The 19305-nt window shown below is 41.8% G+C and overlaps 2 protein-coding genes across 4 annotated transcripts in view; one reads left to right on the top strand and one right to left on the bottom strand.

Annotated features, from left to right (window-relative positions):
- Window positions 1-9520, top strand: part of LOC5570913 (exportin-1) — a 40514-nt gene extending 30994 nt beyond the window's left edge. For 2 of the 3 annotated variants that reach the window (XM_021844937.1, XM_001653342.2), the window contains 4 exons: window positions 356-733; window positions 796-1128; window positions 2822-3187; window positions 7787-9520. In XM_021844937.1, coding sequence (XP_021700629.1) covers window positions 356-733; window positions 796-1128; window positions 2822-3187; window positions 7787-7936 — 1227 coding nt within the window. In that variant the 3' untranslated portion in view covers window positions 7937-9520. Of the gene's footprint in view, window positions 1-355; window positions 734-795; window positions 1129-1269; window positions 1488-2821; window positions 3188-7786 lie in introns of those variants that run through there. The other variant, XR_002500509.1, reaches the window with a different exon arrangement.
- Window positions 9521-15841: 6321 nt separating this feature from the next.
- Window positions 15842-16781, bottom strand: LOC110676559. Its single transcript, XM_021844936.1, has 2 exons — window positions 16415-16781; window positions 15842-15995 (listed from the first exon to the last, which is right to left on the bottom strand). Exons 1-2 carry the CDS (start codon window positions 16761-16763, stop codon window positions 15859-15861), a joined length of 486 nt encoding a protein of 161 aa, XP_021700628.1. The 5' UTR covers window positions 16764-16781; the 3' UTR covers window positions 15842-15858.
- Between the last annotated feature and the right edge of the window lie 2524 nt (window positions 16782-19305).

Below are 19305 nucleotides of genomic sequence, written 5' to 3'. Positions count from 1 at the left end.
GGTCCCAAGGCCTTCAAAACACGAAAAAACGGAAACTATTGAGTTGTTTCATGTAAAAACAAAATTTTTGTAAAATTTTATATTTTTCCTGAAAAGTCAAAATCTCTAGCCTTCATTTCGTCCAAAAAGATTGAAAATCGGTCAAACGGTTCAAAAGTTATAATATTTTTAAAAATAAAAATTTTGCAAAATCGCGATTTTTCTGGTCACTTTATTTCGGATAAGGAACAAAATAGCAAATTTTCACGGAATTCGGAGACCCGCTAGATCGGTTTTTCATGGAATGGCTGTATAGAATCATCCTAAACCAGAGAAGCATTTCTACTAAACTCTACACTTTCCCATCACTTCCTAGGTCTGGGACGAAATCATCTCGCAAGCGACAAAAAACGTTGACATTCTCAAGGACATGGCCGCCGTCAAGCAACTGGGAAGCATCTTGAAAACCAACGTCCGCGCATGTAAAGCCCTGGGCCATGCGTACGTTTCCCAGCTGGGCCGAATCTATCTCGATATGCTGAACGTGTACAAAATCATGTCGGAGAACATCACGCAGGCGATCGCTCTCAATGGTCTGGCCATCAACAACCAGCCGTTAATCAAGGCCATGCATGTCGTCAAGAAGGAAACGCTTACCCTCATCTCCGAATGGGTGTCCAAATCGAACGACTCGCAGATGGTGATGGAGAACTTCATCCCCCCGCTACTGGAAACGGTTTTGTTCGATTACCAGGTAGGTTTACGGGGACCTTTGTTCACTTTGAAATGGTATAAGATTGTCTTCTTCCCCTACAGCGCACGAAAGTACCGAACGCTCGGGAACCGCTGGTGCTCAGCACGATGGCATCGATTGTCAACAAACTGCAGGCGGTCATCACGCCGGAAGTGCCGAAAATCTTCGACGCCGTGTTCGACTGTACGCTCGACATGATCAACAAGAACTTTGAGGACTACCCGCAGCATCGGACAAACTTCTACGAACTGTTACAAGCAGTCAACACGCACTGCTTCAAGGCGTTCCTGAGCATCCCGCCGAATCAGTTCAAGCTGGTGTTTGATTCAATCGTGTGGGCATTCAAGCACACGATGCGAAACGTTGCCGACACCGGATTGAACATTCTGATGCAGGTAAGTGTCGCAGAAGCGGTCGGAGAATGGCTACTCAAGCTGTGTGACCGTACTATGGGAAGTTTGTTTCTTCGCCAACGTGTTTGTGAGTGTATGAGTTCGACCTCTGAGTATGGTGTAATGATTAGATTTATCTTCCAGTTCATCATAGGAGTTCAATCAACTTCGAAGGGCATTGCTGCAGGACAATTGGCATCAGTGTCTTTTCGAATTTCATCATGGGTTGTTTGTACGTCGTTCGTGTTTGAGGTTCCAGGATGTTGAGTGTAGTGTGTGAACGGATGAAAGAATCTCTTGACCCTACAAGTACAGGTTTCTGCAACGGAGGCAGTCTGATCCAGTATGAGTTTGATTGATTGGTGAGCTTGGATATGACTCCTGAAAAGGTGGTGAATGATTGTGTTAACAGTTTTTAGTATTCAAAAAAATCGGTCTACCCCGTTTGGCATGTTATTTAGTATGAATCTGTTATAGAATCATTAATACCTTTTGAAGTAACTCTGCAAAAAAATAAACGTCATAAGTTTTCTTCTATGATTTGAACTGCTCGCGATCGTACATTCATTTGTTAGTTAGGCGGCATCCACAAATTACGTAACGCTCTAGGGGGAGGGGGGAGTAGGCTCAAGCGTTACGGTCCATACAAAAATTTGAAATTTTTCATACAAAAAGCGTTACGGAGGGGGGGGAGGGGTCAAAAATTTCAAATTTTAGCGTTACGTAATAAATGGATGCCGCCTTATGGATTGGATAGGATATACTACTAATCATCATTTGCCAAGAAAACTAAAAACATACAACAGTGTTTTGGTGAACACATATTTAGGGGTTTCACATTTTGCTGGGCAGTGCTTTGCGAAGGCCCAAAACTAATGGTTCGTTTTCGCGCGCCATCGGAGTAGGTATTTTTTTCCCAGCTTTTGCGTGTTAATGACGAGATTGTGACGTCAGTCGAGAATAGAATTATTTTAGCGTTATAAACACTATGGTGACGAACCGTCACTATAAGTGTCGGCATAAGCGCTTATTCCTGTTTTATAAAAAAAAATGAGATAAATGTACCTTCTTTTTTTATTTGTCGCAATTAATAAAAATAATCTTTGCAAATAATACCAAACAACTGTAATGCCAAATGACTTTATGCCTAACGGGGAGACCTCTAAAAATATACCGTGATGTGGTTTATTTCTAATCCACTATTAACAGTGTTCAATTCCGTTCACACCATTCAAAATGAACGACGCGAACGTAATTAGGTGCTGTCAAGAAGGTGATTTAAAGTAAACACACTCCCAAAAAGAACGAAAGAGTTTGAACGTAAATTATCTTTAAAAGTTATGATTACTTGCAATAATTGCATAATGAAAATTTCTCATTCTGGCATTCGAACATTTCGGAAATTATTTTTCGGCTTAGAGCGGTCATGTTCCAATGTTTTACGTATGGAAAATTAACAAGATCGATGATTTTTCTAAAACATGACATAGCTTTATTAAGCACCTTTCGCTCATTTTGAAATAATTTGTCGTATAATAAATTACATCAGAGCCTACCATCAATGTTAATTATTATTTGTATTTTGTATGTATTTGATAGTTTTTCATCTTCGTGTGCTCGGTTTGAGTTTCCTCGAAAGGGTCTCCCTAAAAATGAATAGCACTAATCGCATTCCCTTTCCATTTACGCCCACCAGATGTTGCAGAACCTCGAGCAGCACCCACAGGCAGCGCAGAGTTTCTACCAGACCTACTTCACGGACATCCTGATGCAAATCTTCTCGGTAGTAACGGACACCTCGCACACGGCCAGCCTGCAGAACCATGCGACCATTCTGGCGTACATGTTCTCGCTGGTCGAGGCCGGCAGGATCACGGTCAGTCTCGGGCCGTCGCCGGACAACGTCCTCAACATCCAGGACTACGTCGCGACGCTGCTCAAATCCGCCTTCAGTCATCTGACTGATAATCAGATCAAAATCTTCGTCACCGGTTTGTTCAACCTCGATCAGGACGTCCACGCATTTAAGGAGCATTTACGAGACTTTTTGATCCAGATTAAGGTAAGTGGAAGGCATTTTAAACATATTTTTAGATGCTCGTATAAAAGTATAGTTTCGAGTAATTCCTATCCAATTTTCTCAAGAGGTTTTTCGAAAAAATCCACTAGATTTTGTTGCGAAAGAACCTCCAATAGAGAAACCCTACTTAAGTTTATGAAATATCATAATTCTGAGCATCACTCCAAAACGATTGTTCTTGTAAATTGTTTTTGAACTGAAGTAATGAGGGATTTAGGAAGGGAATTGATTGTTTATCAATAGTTATACAATTAAACCGAGAAAAATCAACGTTCAATCCAAACTAACATCTCATGTGACCAATGTGTCGATGAGAAATTGTTTACTCTGTATAACTATGTATCGACCATTTCGCCTTACGGATGCCAACCTATTATTATTACGCAAAATAATGTAAATACTTCTAAGATTTGATAAATGCTATGCTTCATAGAATATTATTCTATATGAATAAATTTGTTTACGCAACAACAACTTACAAATCAGTTGCTAGCCAGACATCGCACGCGTCGGACGTACTGCTTTACTTCTTTCGCTCTCATTCGCATTCTGCGAAAATGTCCGGTGCGCAAAAGGACGCCCTAGTGATCGATTTTAGTGTTCTCCCGGTGCGCCCTGAAGTGGCCAAAGTTCAATCATTTTTGGAGAGTGAAATAAATTTCCAACATGCGGATGTTAAGAGCATACAGTAGCATCACACTCGCAACTGTGTGCTCATCAAAATGAATTCCCATGAAGTTGTCTCACGCTTCCAAAAAGAACATAATTGGAAGCGAACAATGCTCTGTGGAAACGCCAAGTTTCGGATTCCTGTTTACGCGGATAGTGATGTAGTGACGCTTCGGGTCCACGACCTCCCTCCGTCAATGAATCCCGCCATTGTCGTTGATCATATGCTGAAGTATGGAGAGGTAATCTCCATCAAGAATGAAAAGTTGAAGCACTATTTTCTCGGCATAACGAACGGTGTGCGAGTCCTGAAGATGAATTTACTTCGTCACATTCCCTCTCTCATTACCATACTGGCAGCAAATGTCCGGATTCAAGTTCTCCACCTAATGATGAACAACTTTCAACATCGTCATCTTCGAAATCCAACCACGAGCTGTTTACTCAGGATGATTTCCCACTAATCAACAATGACCAGCAAATACATCCATCTCCTGTTAAAACAGATGAGCCAGAAGATGCAAAACGAAAAAGCGACGACGAGTGGACTGATGATGACAATACGTCGAACTCATCCATCGAGCAGAATAGAACAACAAACAAGCGACGGCGATCAAGGCGGGCTAACAAAGAGGGTGCAACGAAAAAAACTTGCTCTGATCAGTGTTCCTAAACACCGGTCATGTGGAAATCGATTCACTTTCTGGTGAAAAAAATAATTTACGCGAACATAAATGTATTAAAGGTTATGAACCTTTAGTAAGTGGATATCGGCTCTGTTAAGCTGGGTACGGCGAGTGAGCCTTTAAATAAACGAATTGTAAAAAAAAACAACTTTCAAATGGTCAAATCTTAATGAAAACATTTTTTTTTTATTTTCCTGTTAAAATTTAGGCCGTCATATAATACGATCTCTTCAGAATCCCATATAATTTTCGCATAACTTATGATCTCGCCCTAAAAGCCATTGGTAACCACGTGTGTAGTTCGTTGTTTCTGAGCTTTTGAATAAAGTTACACCAACCCGGTGCTAGGCAGCCATGTTTTCGTGGTCAGCATCAAACTCAAGAGCAACAACGTACAATGGCCTAATCATATTAGGGAATTTTTCCTCCAATAGGGTAATTCGCTAATTGTTGAACGCTACCCAAATGTTGAACGATCTGTACAAACCATGTTAAAACAGGAAATTGAACCATTTTCAAACAGTTTCAATAAATTATACAGATTATTTTGTAAGTTAGCTGTACTATTGGACACAATCAATTTAATTAGCACATCACTTTCTGAAACGAAATATTTATTGAAAATTTTTATCGGTAGGTGGAACGAAAATTTCAATTCTCTTAAAAAATAACTTAAGCTGGGGCTGCTAGGAAATAAGCTGTGTGGTAAAACATACTACGTATATTGGGTTAATCAACTATTCACGATATCAGTAAAAGTCTACTTTAGTTATTTTCTAAACATCCGTACAATTTACTCGTATCTATTAATTACATAAAATCATTTTCAATTGCACTTTCGTTTCACGTACATTTTCCATTTGTTGAACACTAGCATAACATGAAAGGCTTGGTTTCATCAACAGTATTGCCAGATTTTTTATTTTCGTACCAAACACCTATATTGAAATGGAATATTGCATTACACAATATGGTATTGTTTTTTGCTTTAAATATCTGTTGAATAATTATTTTAAAAAATCCTATAATGGTGTATGTTGCAATGGTGAAAAACGCGACTCAGAAAATTATAATTAATTGCATCCCATTCCCATAGCCATTCTGATTCTTTTTTTTTTCGAATTTCACTATCTTCACTATGGCATCAATGCCATCACCGTTTGTTTGTTTACACCATGATTGAAATTACGCATCGGCAGCCGATTTATCCGGAGTATAACCTCAATCTCGCGATTGATGCTGTAATGTCGAAAATAATGTACATTAGGAGAAGCCGCTAAAGTCTATGGAGTGTCGTAGGGGACGATTCACTTCCGTTTCAGCCCACAGTGGTCGGGGAAAGTGCTTCGCGGACCTAACCCTGGCCTCACAACCGACGAGGAGCGCGAACTTGTAAGTTGAATGAATGCGGGAGTAAAACGGTCAACATTTAGCGACAATCGTTCAACATTAGGATAAGATGGGTTATGTATGTGTTCAACAATTGGGTATAGAACTATCTTTTTAAATATATATTTTTTCAATTAAAAATGGACATTACCGTGCTAAAAATGTTACAGAAATAATGTTAAACAATCGTCTACGGTGTTGAATGCTTTTTTAGCAACCTTTCTATTAAAATTTCCATGAAAATCAAATAACAAAAAAACGTCTATCTTAACCGTTTAACATTTGGCGATTTACCCTACTAAAATGTGTTTCTAGCTAATCACTTCAGCCCAAATTGACTTGCTGTACTGCAATCCAATAGTTTGCAACCGTTTGTTTGTTCGAATAACTGTTGTTATGCGGGAAAATAAATTTTTCGGAGAAAAAGATTTCGCCATTATCGATTATTATTCCTCAAACGGTTATTTGTTTACAAACACTGAGCTGTCAGTGGGAACCATTTCCCATTAGGAACCAGAGATGTTTGCTCGTTATTTTTCAATGGAGTTGTATGGGCGGGGTCAGGAGGCTGAGTTACACGCTATTAAACAACGCTATGGTGAAGAAAGGATCATTCTCTACCTGCCAGTGGTGTTGGTTTGGATGTTTACTCATTCATTTGCTCAGAAACAATGAGCTACACACGTGGTTACCAATGGCTTTTAAGGCGTTATCTCAAATTATGCTAGAATTTATTGGAAAAACTACTAAGAACGTCACAAACAAAGAGTGTTTATCTATGCCACAAGTGGCCATTTTACCCCGCCGATACATTTGTCTAGGGGATCCGCCAAAAGTTATTCTTTTTTTTCATATAAAAAATACTTGAGAATGCTTCCAAAGTTATTAACTGAGAGCTTTCTATGTCTAAGTTGCCATTTTCGCATTCGTATATCGTGTCATATACCGTGCACCCCCGCTAATTTGAACGATACCTCATGCAAACCATCGTGGTTCATTTTTAATTTGAACATCTAGTCACCCTAGAAACGTGTTTCTGGTTACCCTTTTTCACTGTTTTGTTTTGATTCTGAGTTCCGTTCCACAGCGTTCCATCTCACTTCACTCCGTTCCATGAGCTAAATGACGTTTGGACAATTTTTAATCTGACCGATGTGCAAATTAGCGGGGTACAGATTAAAAAGTGTTCATATTAAATGTGGTCAAACTAACGGGGGTACCCGGTATACTCTATGTCAAGGAAGTCAAAAAAATTTCCATTACGAAAAGATCCTGAATTGACGGCGAATCGATCGCATGCGCCTTCAGCAGAGTTCGCTTTGTAGTCGCGGACTCTAACCAGTCGAGTAAGGAAGGCCGCTTTTTCAGGAGTTCTACAATGTATATCTGGAGAATTTTCTTGTCAATTCCCTAGAATAAAATCCTTGAGAACTTCCTTAGGAAATATCCTGAAAATTTCGAAAATTTATTCACAAAACAAAAATGGCCGTTACCGTGGTTCTTTAAGCTTTGAACCAGTTTACCGAACTAAAATAAAAATTGCACTGTTTGTTTGTTGCTTCCTTCGCGAAATTTGTGCCTTTGAAGTTTTGGTGCAATCACTGGATTTCTATAAAGGTTCACATAAAGGTAGCGTTTTGCGTTTCCGTTTGTAGAGTAGTTGGCAACACGTCTGTCTAGCAAATAATGCGCCGCTAGTTCGAATCTTACCAAGACGACGTAAGACTTTTTTTGCAAATATATCTAATGTTTAATTATTTTTTAGTTTTAACCGTAAGCTGCTGGTTAAGTCGGTATTTAATTAACAAAAATACATTTTCCTATCTCAAACAAACAGGAGGTGACGGGTGATGACGATTCGGATCTCTATCTGGAAGAGCGCGAAACCGAGCTGAAGAAAGCCCAAGAGGAGAAGAGACGAATTCTGATGACGGTGCCTGGTATGATCAATCCGCACGAGCTACCGGAGGAGATGCAAGATGAGTAAAAAGCGATCATGAGCGAAAAGAGTTGTGTGGAATCAGTGAAAAGTGTATTTGTTTGTGAAGTAAGGAAAAAAACGAGAATAGATCAACGGTGTGAAATAGTTGAAGTTTTGAATTAGGCTTTTTCTTTCTCTGGAAAGAATTTATATTTTTCTCTCTGTTTTGCAACAACAATAAAAAAACTAAAACGGAATGAGTTCAACGTTCTGGTCTAATTTCTACAAACTAGTGAGCATTACGGATAACACAAATTTAACAATACTTTTGTCACATAACACTACTACGTCTAGAACCAAACAACCACAGTAGATCCGCGCACTGATAAACGAAAAAACGCCAAAAAACATAACCAGCAACATGCAAGAGAAACAACACAGCCACAGAATATCCCAGCAATAGATTTAAATGTTAAAATGACGATGTGTCCCCCTATATCGGATGTGAAAGCAAATGATGATCGTTTTGCATTGATGATGGTGAAAGAAGCAAGTACAGAGTTGCAGTTTTCTTTTTTCTGTAGAAAAAGAGCAGTTTGGTTGCGTAAGGTTCATATTTTACATGCAGGAATAAAATGGAATCCCATTTTCATTACATACATATTTTATTATTACACACTTATTTATAAGATGCAACAAAACTTCAAATAATTATTACTTTTCGGATTGATATGCGTGTTGGAATGTATGAAATTTGTTGTTCTTATCTATTATTTTATTGCGATTCAAAAATCTATCCCTTTACTCATTTTTTTTAACTAATAAGAGCGTGAATAGGCTAGCAGCTATGTACCTACTAGTAGCCAGCAGCAATTGATTCGAAGAATGATGTGTCTGAAAACGGTCGTGAAAGAGCGTATGAGCGCGCAGAACCAGGAAAAGCCTGAGGTACTTCTGCATCCTTTTTGGTTGCGATTGGAGCGGCGGATTGACTTCGGAACGGGAAAGAGCAAAGGTCAGAGTGAGGGAGATGATTATATGGGTATTGCGGATCGAGTTTTGTCGTGGTAGGGATTTTAAGCTGAACGTAGATTATAAAGTTTATTAGTAAAAACACACTTACAACATGTGAAACGACAAAATGGATAGGCAGAAGCACTAATAACTTATAAGAAGGTTAGAATTGAATACTATAATAGTAGCGAGTACATCGTATAGACGTTTGTAGAGATTTGGACAGCACATGCGAAGGGAAGGCAAGTCTACGATACAATAATAGATGAAAAAAGTACGACACTAAGCTACGTTTTTCTTTTCTCCTACGAATAACAAACATTTACAAGATGAAAAAGAAGTAACAAAAAATGTATGCGTGTTTGAATGTTTGTTTGTGTGAAATCTTAACCTGGAATACATGAATCACTCGCGGAAGGTAAATCGCAGTGCAGGAACATTACACTGGAGAGATCACAGAGAAAATGAATAACATTTTTTCAGTAAGTTACAAAAACGAAATAAGAAGAAAAAAAACGTTGACATTATTAGCGTGAGAGCACATTGTGGAAGAATTTTTGATGCATTACGAATTACCTGCAGGAAAATCAAGCGGAGAATAAAGCCAGAATCATTTATTATCTCATGTAGATCGTATATGTGCTTGTTAATTTTTTTGTTGGTTGTAGATGACATCACATGACATGGATACATTTGGGCATATTCACTCGAGTCGAGAATTGTAACCTCGCTATACGATACCGACATGTCACCTCACGCCACTCGTAGAATTAACCCAATTGTATCCTCCCAAGTTTGGTCACGTTGAACAAGCTTGTGGTTCATTCTTCATCGCCATATACCGTTCAGCTGATTACCGAATCTTGGAACGTGTTCAGCAAATTACCGTCAATCGAACTTCTGCTCGGTCGCGAAAACTGGTCGACGTGGGAATTCGCGGTACAAACGTTCCTGGAACTGGAAGATTTGTGGCAAGTCGTGAAGCCAACGCCGAACGCAGACGGGACCCTTCCGGTGGCGGACGCATTGAAGGACTGGAAAGCGTGAGCGAAAATCATCCTTTTGCTCTATCCGGTTAACTATGTACATGTGAGGGAAGCACAATCAGCACGGGACACGTGGTCGAAGTTGGAAACAGCGTTCGAGGACTCCGGATCAAGGATGGAAAAAAATCGGAAGAGGGTTCGGTTTACTTACTTACTTATTTGGCTTTACATCAATTATCTTGATAAAGCCTCGCCAACAATATTTCGCCAATTCCCTCGGTTCATGGCCGCTTCTCTCCATCCTCGACTGTGACCCACGCTCTCCAGGTCCTGGTGTACCTGGTCAATCCACCTAGCTCGCTGCGCCCCACGCCTTCTTGTTCCGACCGGATTCGTGGCGAACACCATCTTTACAGGATTGTTGTCCGGCATTCTTGCAACATGCCCTGCCCAGCGTATCCTTCCAGCTTTAGCTACCTTCACGATACTGGGTTCGCCGTAGAATTGAGCGAGCTCGTGGTTCATCCTTCGCCGCCACACGCCGTTCTCCTGCACGCCGCCGAAGATCGTCCTTAGAACTCGGCGTTCGAAAACCCCAAGAGCTTGCAAGTCCTCCTCGAGCATAGTCCACGCCTCATGCCCATAGAAGACTACCGGTCTTATGAGCGTTTTGTACATCGTGCATTTGGTGCGGGGGTGAATCTTTCTTGACCGCAGTTTCTTCTGGAGCCCATAGTAGGCACGACTTCCGCTGATGATGCGCCTTCGTATTTCCCGACTAACATTGTTGTCAGCCGTCAACAAGGATCCGAGGTAGACGAACTCGTCCACCACCTCGAAGGTATTCCCGTCTATCGTAACACTGCTTCCTAGACGGGCCCTGTCGCGCTCAGTTCCGCCAACCAGCATGTACTTTGTTTTCGACGCATTCACCATTAGCCCGACTCTTGTTGCTTCGCGTTACAGGCGGGTGAACTAATTTGCCACCGTTTCAAATTTTCTCCCAATAATATCCATGTCGTCCGCGAAGCAAACAAATTGTCCGGATCTCGTGAAAATCGTGCCTCGACTGTTAAGTCCGGCTCTCCGCATGACACCTTCAAGCGCAATATTGAACAACAGGCACGAAAGTCCGTCGCCCTGTCGTAGTCCCCGCCGAGACTCGAACGAACTGGAGTGTTCGCCCGAGATCTTCACGCAGTTTTGCACACCGTCCATCGTTGCTCTGATCAATCTTGTGAGCCTCCCGGGAAAGCTGTTCTCGTCCATGATTTTCCATAGCTCTATGCGGTCGATACTATCCGCCTTGAAATCGATGAACAAATGGTGCGTAGGGACCTGGTACTCACGGCATTTCTGGAGGATTTGCCGCACGGAAAAGATCTGGTCCGTTGTCGAGCGGCCGTCGATGAAACCTGCTTGATAACTTCCCACGAACTCGTTTGCTATAGGTGATAGACGACGGAAGAGAATCTGGGATAGCACTTTATAGGCGGCGTTTAGGATGGTGATTGCACGATAATTTTCACACTTCAGTTTGTCGCCCTTTTTGTAGATAGGGCATATAACGCCTTGTTTCCACTCCTCCGGTAGTTGTTCCGTTTCCCAGATTCTGACTATCAGCCGATGCAGACAAGCGGCCAACCTGTCCGGGCCCATCTTGATGAGTTCGGCTCCGATACCATCCTTGCCAGCGGCCTTGTTGTTCTTGAGCTGTTGAATGACATCCTTAACTTCCCCCATCGTGGGAGCTGGTTGATTTCCGCTGTCCGCTGTGCTGACGTAGCCATCGCCTTCGCTGTCCTGACCTTCTGTGCCTGTGTTCTCTGCGCCATTCAGGTGTTCATCGTAGTGCTGCTTCCACCTTTCGATCACCTCGCGTCCGTCCGTCAAGATGCTCCCATCCTTATCCCGGTACATCTCAGCTCGCGGCACGAAGCCTTTGGGTTCGGTTTGTGTAGCTCAATAAAGTAGATCGGAGCAAAATAAAGTGAAGGGCTAGTTACTTAGAGAAAAGTGTAGTTCTTTAAAGTTCTGTAAATTAGTCTTTTAATAGAGAATAAAGTGCTGTGCATGAAAAATACTTTACCCGTGTTCATCGATCTTACTGTGTGCCGTCGTTGTGCTGGTGCGGTTGCTTCCTGTATGCCACTCGTTGCTGCTAACTCCGTCGTCGCTGCCGCTGTTGCACCTGGAAGGAAAAAGGACCCCAACTTACCTGTGCTACTCCGCTGCTGTTGCTGCCACCGAAAGAAAGAAAAACACAACGTAGGATTTTCTGGTAAGCGCCGACATAAAATCTGGATATCCACTTTTTCCTTTGATTTTCAATCATACTTGGGGATATAAATTAATTTAGCTTGAGCTTGAGCTTGAGCTTGATTGGTCGTCCGTGGATGCTACTCCAGTATCGCCAGATCAGCTGCACTTACACAAGGAACCAACCGAATGACTGCTTGGGACTAACAGGCATTCTCAGTGTATAAGTGCTGGTGACCTTCTATTTTTAGCGACAATGGTGCCTGCCACGTCAGAATGCAGACCAATGTGGGGAAGGGGAAGGAATTGATGATGCATTATACTGGCTCCCACGTAGACCGTATATACCACTGCATCTAAGCCAGTACATGCGGGAGTGTATGGATTGGGGGAAAGGCATGGCAGAGAGGTTTGCTTTTGTGATTAGCAGACTGCCTATGTATCAGGCGTAAGGAAAGGCATGCGCGTGGAAGAATGGAAACGTTAGGGAAACGGTTTCATGTCCGTCTCTGGTTCTAGCGTTTGCTAGGAACGAATAGTTTGAGTGTGATAGATTTAGAATGGAAGATAGAAGCAAGTGAGAGATATACAACTACAAAGTACGTGGAAAGGGACGGGCCTGGGATTGAATCCATGACTTCTGCTTATGAAGCAGAAACGGTAGCCATCAGACCACCAAGCCCGTCAACATACTTGGGGATGTAAATTAATTTAAGAGGAAAACTAATGACGTATTTGGAGAATGTGTGAGGTTGCTCAATACATTCTATTCAATTGCTTCTCCATATCCTGAGATAAGGAGAGCAGAAATCCTAAGGTTAACCTGAGAATGTTAACAACAGTTGCTGCTACTGTCGACCAAGCAACAAATCCAGAAATGGGCGATTTAGGAGAAGATAACATTTGTCGATGACGACAAACTTGATGAAGCTGTGGGCGGCACATCCGCTAATGAAGTTGAGATTCTCAGAGCTGAGAATTCCCAGCTAAAATCCATGTTAGACCAAGTGCTAACTAGAATTGAAGCTCTAGAAACACAGCTACCAAATACGAACAAATCCCAGCAGCAGTTTAAGAACAACACGGGAGTAGGTGAACCCGAAAATTCGGAGGATCCTGAGGACTGTGAGTAGGTAGATGCAACCAAACCGAAGTTCTCGTATAAAGAGTTCATGGATTGGCTGGTTAAGGATCAAAATCTGTTGCAAGGTGTTCCAAGAACAGATGATCAAGCCCCACATAATCCAAGTAATGTTGTACTTACACGACAGCCAGATTATGCAAAGCTTGGGATCGGCTGCAAGTGGATTTTTAAAACAAAGGGCCAAAGAGGAAACATTGCGCGGCACAAAACAAGACTGGTTGCAGAAGGAAGGATGCTACCAGAAATACGGCGTGGACTTCGATGAGATCTTCGCACCCGTTGCTAAGCACGTGACCCTCAGGACGCTACTCACGGTGGCAAGCCGTAGCCAGATGTTTGTGCAGCACATGGACGTCAAAACCGCATACCTCATGGGAAGTTGGATGAGACCATCTACATGAGGCAACCGGAAGGAAAGTCCATGGGAGGACCAAACTCAGTGTGTTTATTGAAGTGGAGCATATACGGGCTCAGCAATTCTCACGCGTGTGGAATCAGAGCATTGATGCAGTTTTGCGGCAAATGGGATTCAACCCATCATCGGCGGATCCCTGTCTGTACGCGCGGAATAAAGGAAACACTTCTGCGTACGATCTACTCTATGTCGACATGTTAGTAGTTTGCAGGACAGAGGAAGAATTCAAGGTTATTCACCAGGCGTTGTGACAACATTTCAACGTGACAGTACTAGTTAAACATTTCATAGCAATCGAAATCGAGAGGGATAGTAACGGATTCCAGCTTAATAAAGAACGATACAACCTGAAGCTCGCAGAACGGTTCGGTCTGGGAAACGTCAAGTATTCGAAAATACCGTTGACAACCTTCAACAGAAGAAGGAGGAGCAGTAACTACGTTTGCCGAACAACACTCAATACCTGAGTCTCATCGATGGTCTGCTGTATGTAGCAGTTAATACTCGGCCTGACATACACTACCCGCCATAAGTATGGAATCGCATAACTTAATATTGCAACACCCCAGTTGAATATTGCAGCATCACACAAAAACAATAATATGTATGATGTTATATCTCGGAATCCTTACTATCTACAAAGTTGCGGTCTTCGGCAAAGTTGTTCAGCCGACATATGGCGTTTATTTGGTGAAATTTTTAATGCGTAGTTTTGCCGTTACGTGGCGCGGTGCATGTAACTTGGTCAAATGCATTATACTCTAGCTCATGATCCTGACCATCTAGAAAGTTCGTACCTTCAGCAAAGTTGTTAAGAAGCTTGAAAGCAATTTGAGAAATGACTGTTTAGTTAACAACTCGGCAACTACGTGTCACTAGCGTGCATGTTACTCGGTAATATTCTAGCAGGCTCTAACTCATGATCCCGACTACTTAGAAAGTTCGTGTCTTCAGCAAAGTTGTTAAGAACCTTGAAAGCAATTTGAGACAATACTGTTTAGTAAACAATTTTGCCGCTACGTGGCGATAGTGTGGATGTAATTTGTCATATTATATCAAGTTATAGCCCATGATCCCGACCACTTAGAAAAATCGTGTCTTCGGCAAAGTAGTTCAGAAGTTGGAAAGCAATTTGAGGCAGCCTTGTTTAGTTTGCAATTTCGTCTCTACGTGGCGCTAGTATAGGGGTCGTCCATTAATTAGGTAAGGGTTTATGGGGGGAGGGGGGGCTTGAGATTTCTTACGCGCCATACAAATTATTTTTAATTTTCATACAAATAATCTTACTATGGGGGGAGGGGGGGTCTAAAAACCGCCAAAATTGTCTAACGTAATTAATGGATCGCCCCATACATGTTGTTTGGCCATATTCTAGCAAGACCTAGCTCATGATCCCGACCACCTAGAAAGTTTTTGTCTGCAGCAAAGTTGTTTAGAAGCTTGAAAGCAATTTTAGACAGTTACAAATACAACAGTTAGTAATTTTGCTGTTGGCAGCTGGGAGTTGAAAAATATAATTTTGAGAGAAATAACAAATCCGAATAGAAATGTTTGAAGTGTTTGAACCACGAATGTTTATAAGAAAGTATGTTTCTACAAGCTTGTACAGTTACCCGGGTAGAGGAAAATAGCAAAAGAATAACAAAATTTACTATTAAAATAGAATATTTGAAGAGCAAAATTTGTTCTTTGTTTGTTTGAAATAAGAGATAAAAGAACAAAAATAATAACTAAGTTTGTATGGCATAAAAACTAAATAATATCATATTTTGCTATTGTAATAACAAAATAATAACTAAAATATAGGCAAAGGTAAATAACAAAATATGTTATTATTTAGATATTGATAACAAAATAATAACTAAATAAGCTATTCAGGTGTAGATCAAAATAATGGTAAATTTAGTTCTTTGACTCCAATAGCATAAAAATGGTTTATTTAGTTATTAACGCAAAATAACTTGTGAATATTAAAATGAGCTATTCCTCCACTATTTCAGATAAATACAATTTTGAGGTATTTAAAAAACGATTTTATTTTGTTTCAGTCATAACTTGAATGATCAAACTTAAAAATTCATTTCATCTCGTCTTAAAATGTTAAAATAAACTGCAAATATAGGGCATCTAGCAACCACTTCCAGTCTGGCTACACCCTGTCTACCCTGTCCTATTGCGGCTTCGAGATGTTGCGCAGTGCTGGATTATTAGCGATTACAGCCACAATATGTTTGTTGATCATTTTTGATTTTTCCATGGCGATCCCTACGGGATCCTGGAGAATCCGTCGTCTCTCGTACAGGCGATCTATGAAATTTGAAGAAAATTAATTAACAAAGTACATCTCAAGCGGGTGCTAAATAAGGGTGTATATAACATTCGATTTCTCTTCATCAGTACCCTCCTCTGCGAATAAAGGTGACAAAATGCAATGTTTTTTGGTAGGTTGTTAGAGGCCCAGATAGCCATAGCGGTAAACGCAGGTGAGTGGCAGGCTCTGTCCCAATTGAGACGTAATGCCAAAAAGTAGAAGATGCATGTTTTTTTACCACTTTTTCAATTCAGGACGCTAGTGAGCGAAGTAATCTTGTATCATGAGGTGGAAACATATCAACAAACTTATATCTTGTCCTCTTTCACAGAAGAGAGAATCGATTAAGAGAAATCGATCATGTTGCATTCGCCCTAATTCTAGAACACACTTGATCTTATGAATAGTTTTTTACCTTTCATATACGACAGCTTGTCCGGATCAAGCTTGTTGGTTCGTTGAACGGGGAGTTCCATGCTTCCCTCTCCTTTGTTTCGGCCCTTTGGGTTGTTGGATGGCCTGCCGGAGGGTGTTGCGTTTCCAACTCCATGTGGAAACAATCGGAACATCAGCTGCTTAACGAATAAATAATCGCTATCTTCACTATCCTGCGAAACGCTTAGAAGCCATTCCGCGCTTGGAAATCCTTTGATTTCCTTAAATGATACTTCCTCCCTCTTTTGTACCAATGACTCCTGCAGCAGCATATTCAACGAACGCAGTTTTGCATTCTCTTGTTGGAGGGAATCAATATCTGCGGCCATTTTTCAATGGATTCTCGCTGTGCCTTGATCGTTTTCTCCAACTCCATACGCGACTGCCTTTCTTTGAAGCCTTCGAACATCTCTGCAACGCTTGTGCTGGAAGATTCATCGCTGGGAGAAAAGGTTACTGTAATTGGTCCTGATGATTTTGGTCCAATGGTTCGTCTGATTGGCGTTGGCGAGGTCGATGATAAGCCATCAGAACCGGGCGAATTCGTAATGGTTCGGTTGAATCCAGCTGAAGACTCCCCTGCCTGCTTAGTTCCGATAGCCGGGGCAACGCTCAGTGCAACATCTCGCTTTGATACGCCGAGTGAATGGGCAATGGTTCGTTTGGATGATGGTCCAGCTGCTCGCACTCCTTCCTGCTCAAGCTCGAAAGCCCGAACACCGCTCAGTGCAACATCCCGCTTTGATAGTTCGAATGAATGGGCCATGGTTTGTTTGGATGATGGTCCAGTTGCTCGCTCTCCTTCCTGCTCAAGCTCGAAAGCCGGAACACCGCTCAGAGCAACATCTCGCTTTGACACTCCGAGTGAACGTGCAATGGTTCTGTGGGAAGATGGTCCAGCCGAACATTCACTTTCCTGCTCAGGCTCGAAATTTGGAACAATGCTCAGTGCAACATCCCGCTTCGATACACCAAGTGAGTGAGCAATGGATCGGTTGGATGATTTTCTAGCTGGACATGTTCCTTCCTGTCCAGTTTCAATAGCCGGAGAAACGTTTACGGCAGGAGCCAGCTTTGCGGGAGCGTGCGATGTAGCAGATTCGTCACTGCTAACACGGTTAGCTGCCAATCTTGAGGATCCTTCGATTGATTTAACTGAAACGGACAACTCCCGGGTACATCGCAACCGTTTCTTTTTTGGTTCGGGTTTCTTCGACTGTTCCGCCAGCATCTGTAAAATTTGAGGTTAGAAGTTTAGATTATTCAAATTTAATCATTGTTTGGGTAGAAAATCTTACCATTTTTTCTAGGTTTTGCATGTTTACTGCATTTGCTCGCTTAGCGGTAAACTTCTGCTGCTGATTTTTCCGCGGACGACCCATTTTTTATGAAAGTTTTACGGAAACTTTTTCACACCACGAATAGAACCACACTTTCTATTTGATGGAGAACAAACTGATAACAAATGGTATTTGAATGTACTGTTGTCGTGTCGCAGTTATCGTACACTGTTAAAAATACATTAGTTTTAACACGATGTATATGAACTGAATCTTAAATTTAACGAAATGAGTATAGGCGGCATCCACAAATTACGTAACGCTCTAGGGGGAGGGGGAGTAGGCTCAAGCGTTACGGCTCATACAAAAATTTGAAATTTTTCATACAAAAAGTGTTACGTAGGGGGGGGAGGTGGTCAAATATATCAAATTTTACCGTTACGTAATAAATGGACGCTGTCATATAAAAACGCCCACCAAATTAATGTTTTTGATCGACCCCCTTACCACCTATTTAAAGAGTGCTGGTGGAAAATATGAACAAAGATTAGCTATTCCCAGCAAAATCAAACGGCAGTATTTTCAACCATCAAATTTGCGCATGTGTTTGTGACACCGCTCGGCGAGAGCTCATTTGTTTGTCTTGAATAGCAGAGTTAATGAAAAGTCGAACTGCTTCTTGTGACGGTATAATTGTAAGTGATCTTTATTTATTCTAATTACAGACATGATTGCTATGATTGATTATTTTACTAAAGCTACTACGATTGGTTTGCTCAGTCTTGACACCCCTCCTCAAACTGATCGTGGAAGAACTCCAATAGTTGAACGGTGTTTCCGGAACGGCGTCGTCGACAAACCTTTCGTCAGAAGATCTGCTTGCTGCTCATTCGTTGGCACATAGCGAACTTCGAGTTTCTTCATCGCTACACATTCACGCACAAAGTGAAGTTTGACGTCAGTGTGCTTTAGTCGCTTCGAAGGTCCAGCTGACTCCATTATGGCAATAGTTGATTGGTTGTCCTCGTACAACAGTGGCGGCTGCCCTTCTTGAACTCCCAACTCACCTAACACCTTTTGGATCCAGATTGCTTCGCATGCTGCATCTGCCAGAGCAGAACATTCCGCTTCGGTCGATGATAAGGACACGGTGCTTTGCTTCCGGGTACTCCAACAAACTGTGGCTCCATGCAGCTTGAACAGGATCCCAGAAACCGAACGCCTGTCATTGACATCAGTCGCCCAGTTTGCATCTGCGAAAACAATCACTTGGCGGTTTGATACGGTTGACCGTTCGTACACCAATCCGTAATCGGCTGTCCCCTGTAGGTACCGCAGAATCCTTTTGGCGTGTACCCAGTGATCTTCTGTTGGGTTACTCTGGAACTGGCTGAAGTAATTCACCGACGCGCTGAGATCCGGCCTGGATGTAACCATCAGATAGGTAAGGCACCCTATCAGCTCACGGTAGGGCTTATCCAGTTTCTCGCTAGTCTCGCTCTTCTTCAGCTGCAGACCCGCTTCCATTGGAGTTGACACGGGCTTGGACTTCTCCATCCCGAAACGCTTTAGAATGGACCGAGTGTAGTGC

This window comes from Aedes aegypti, chromosome 2, assembly GCF_002204515.2.
Source record: "Aedes aegypti strain LVP_AGWG chromosome 2, AaegL5.0 Primary Assembly, whole genome shotgun sequence".
Classification (NCBI taxonomy): domain Eukaryota; kingdom Metazoa; phylum Arthropoda; class Insecta; order Diptera; family Culicidae; genus Aedes; species Aedes aegypti.
The sequence above is the reverse complement of the archived record's forward strand: the minus strand, read 5'-3'. Positions and strand labels throughout refer to the sequence as shown.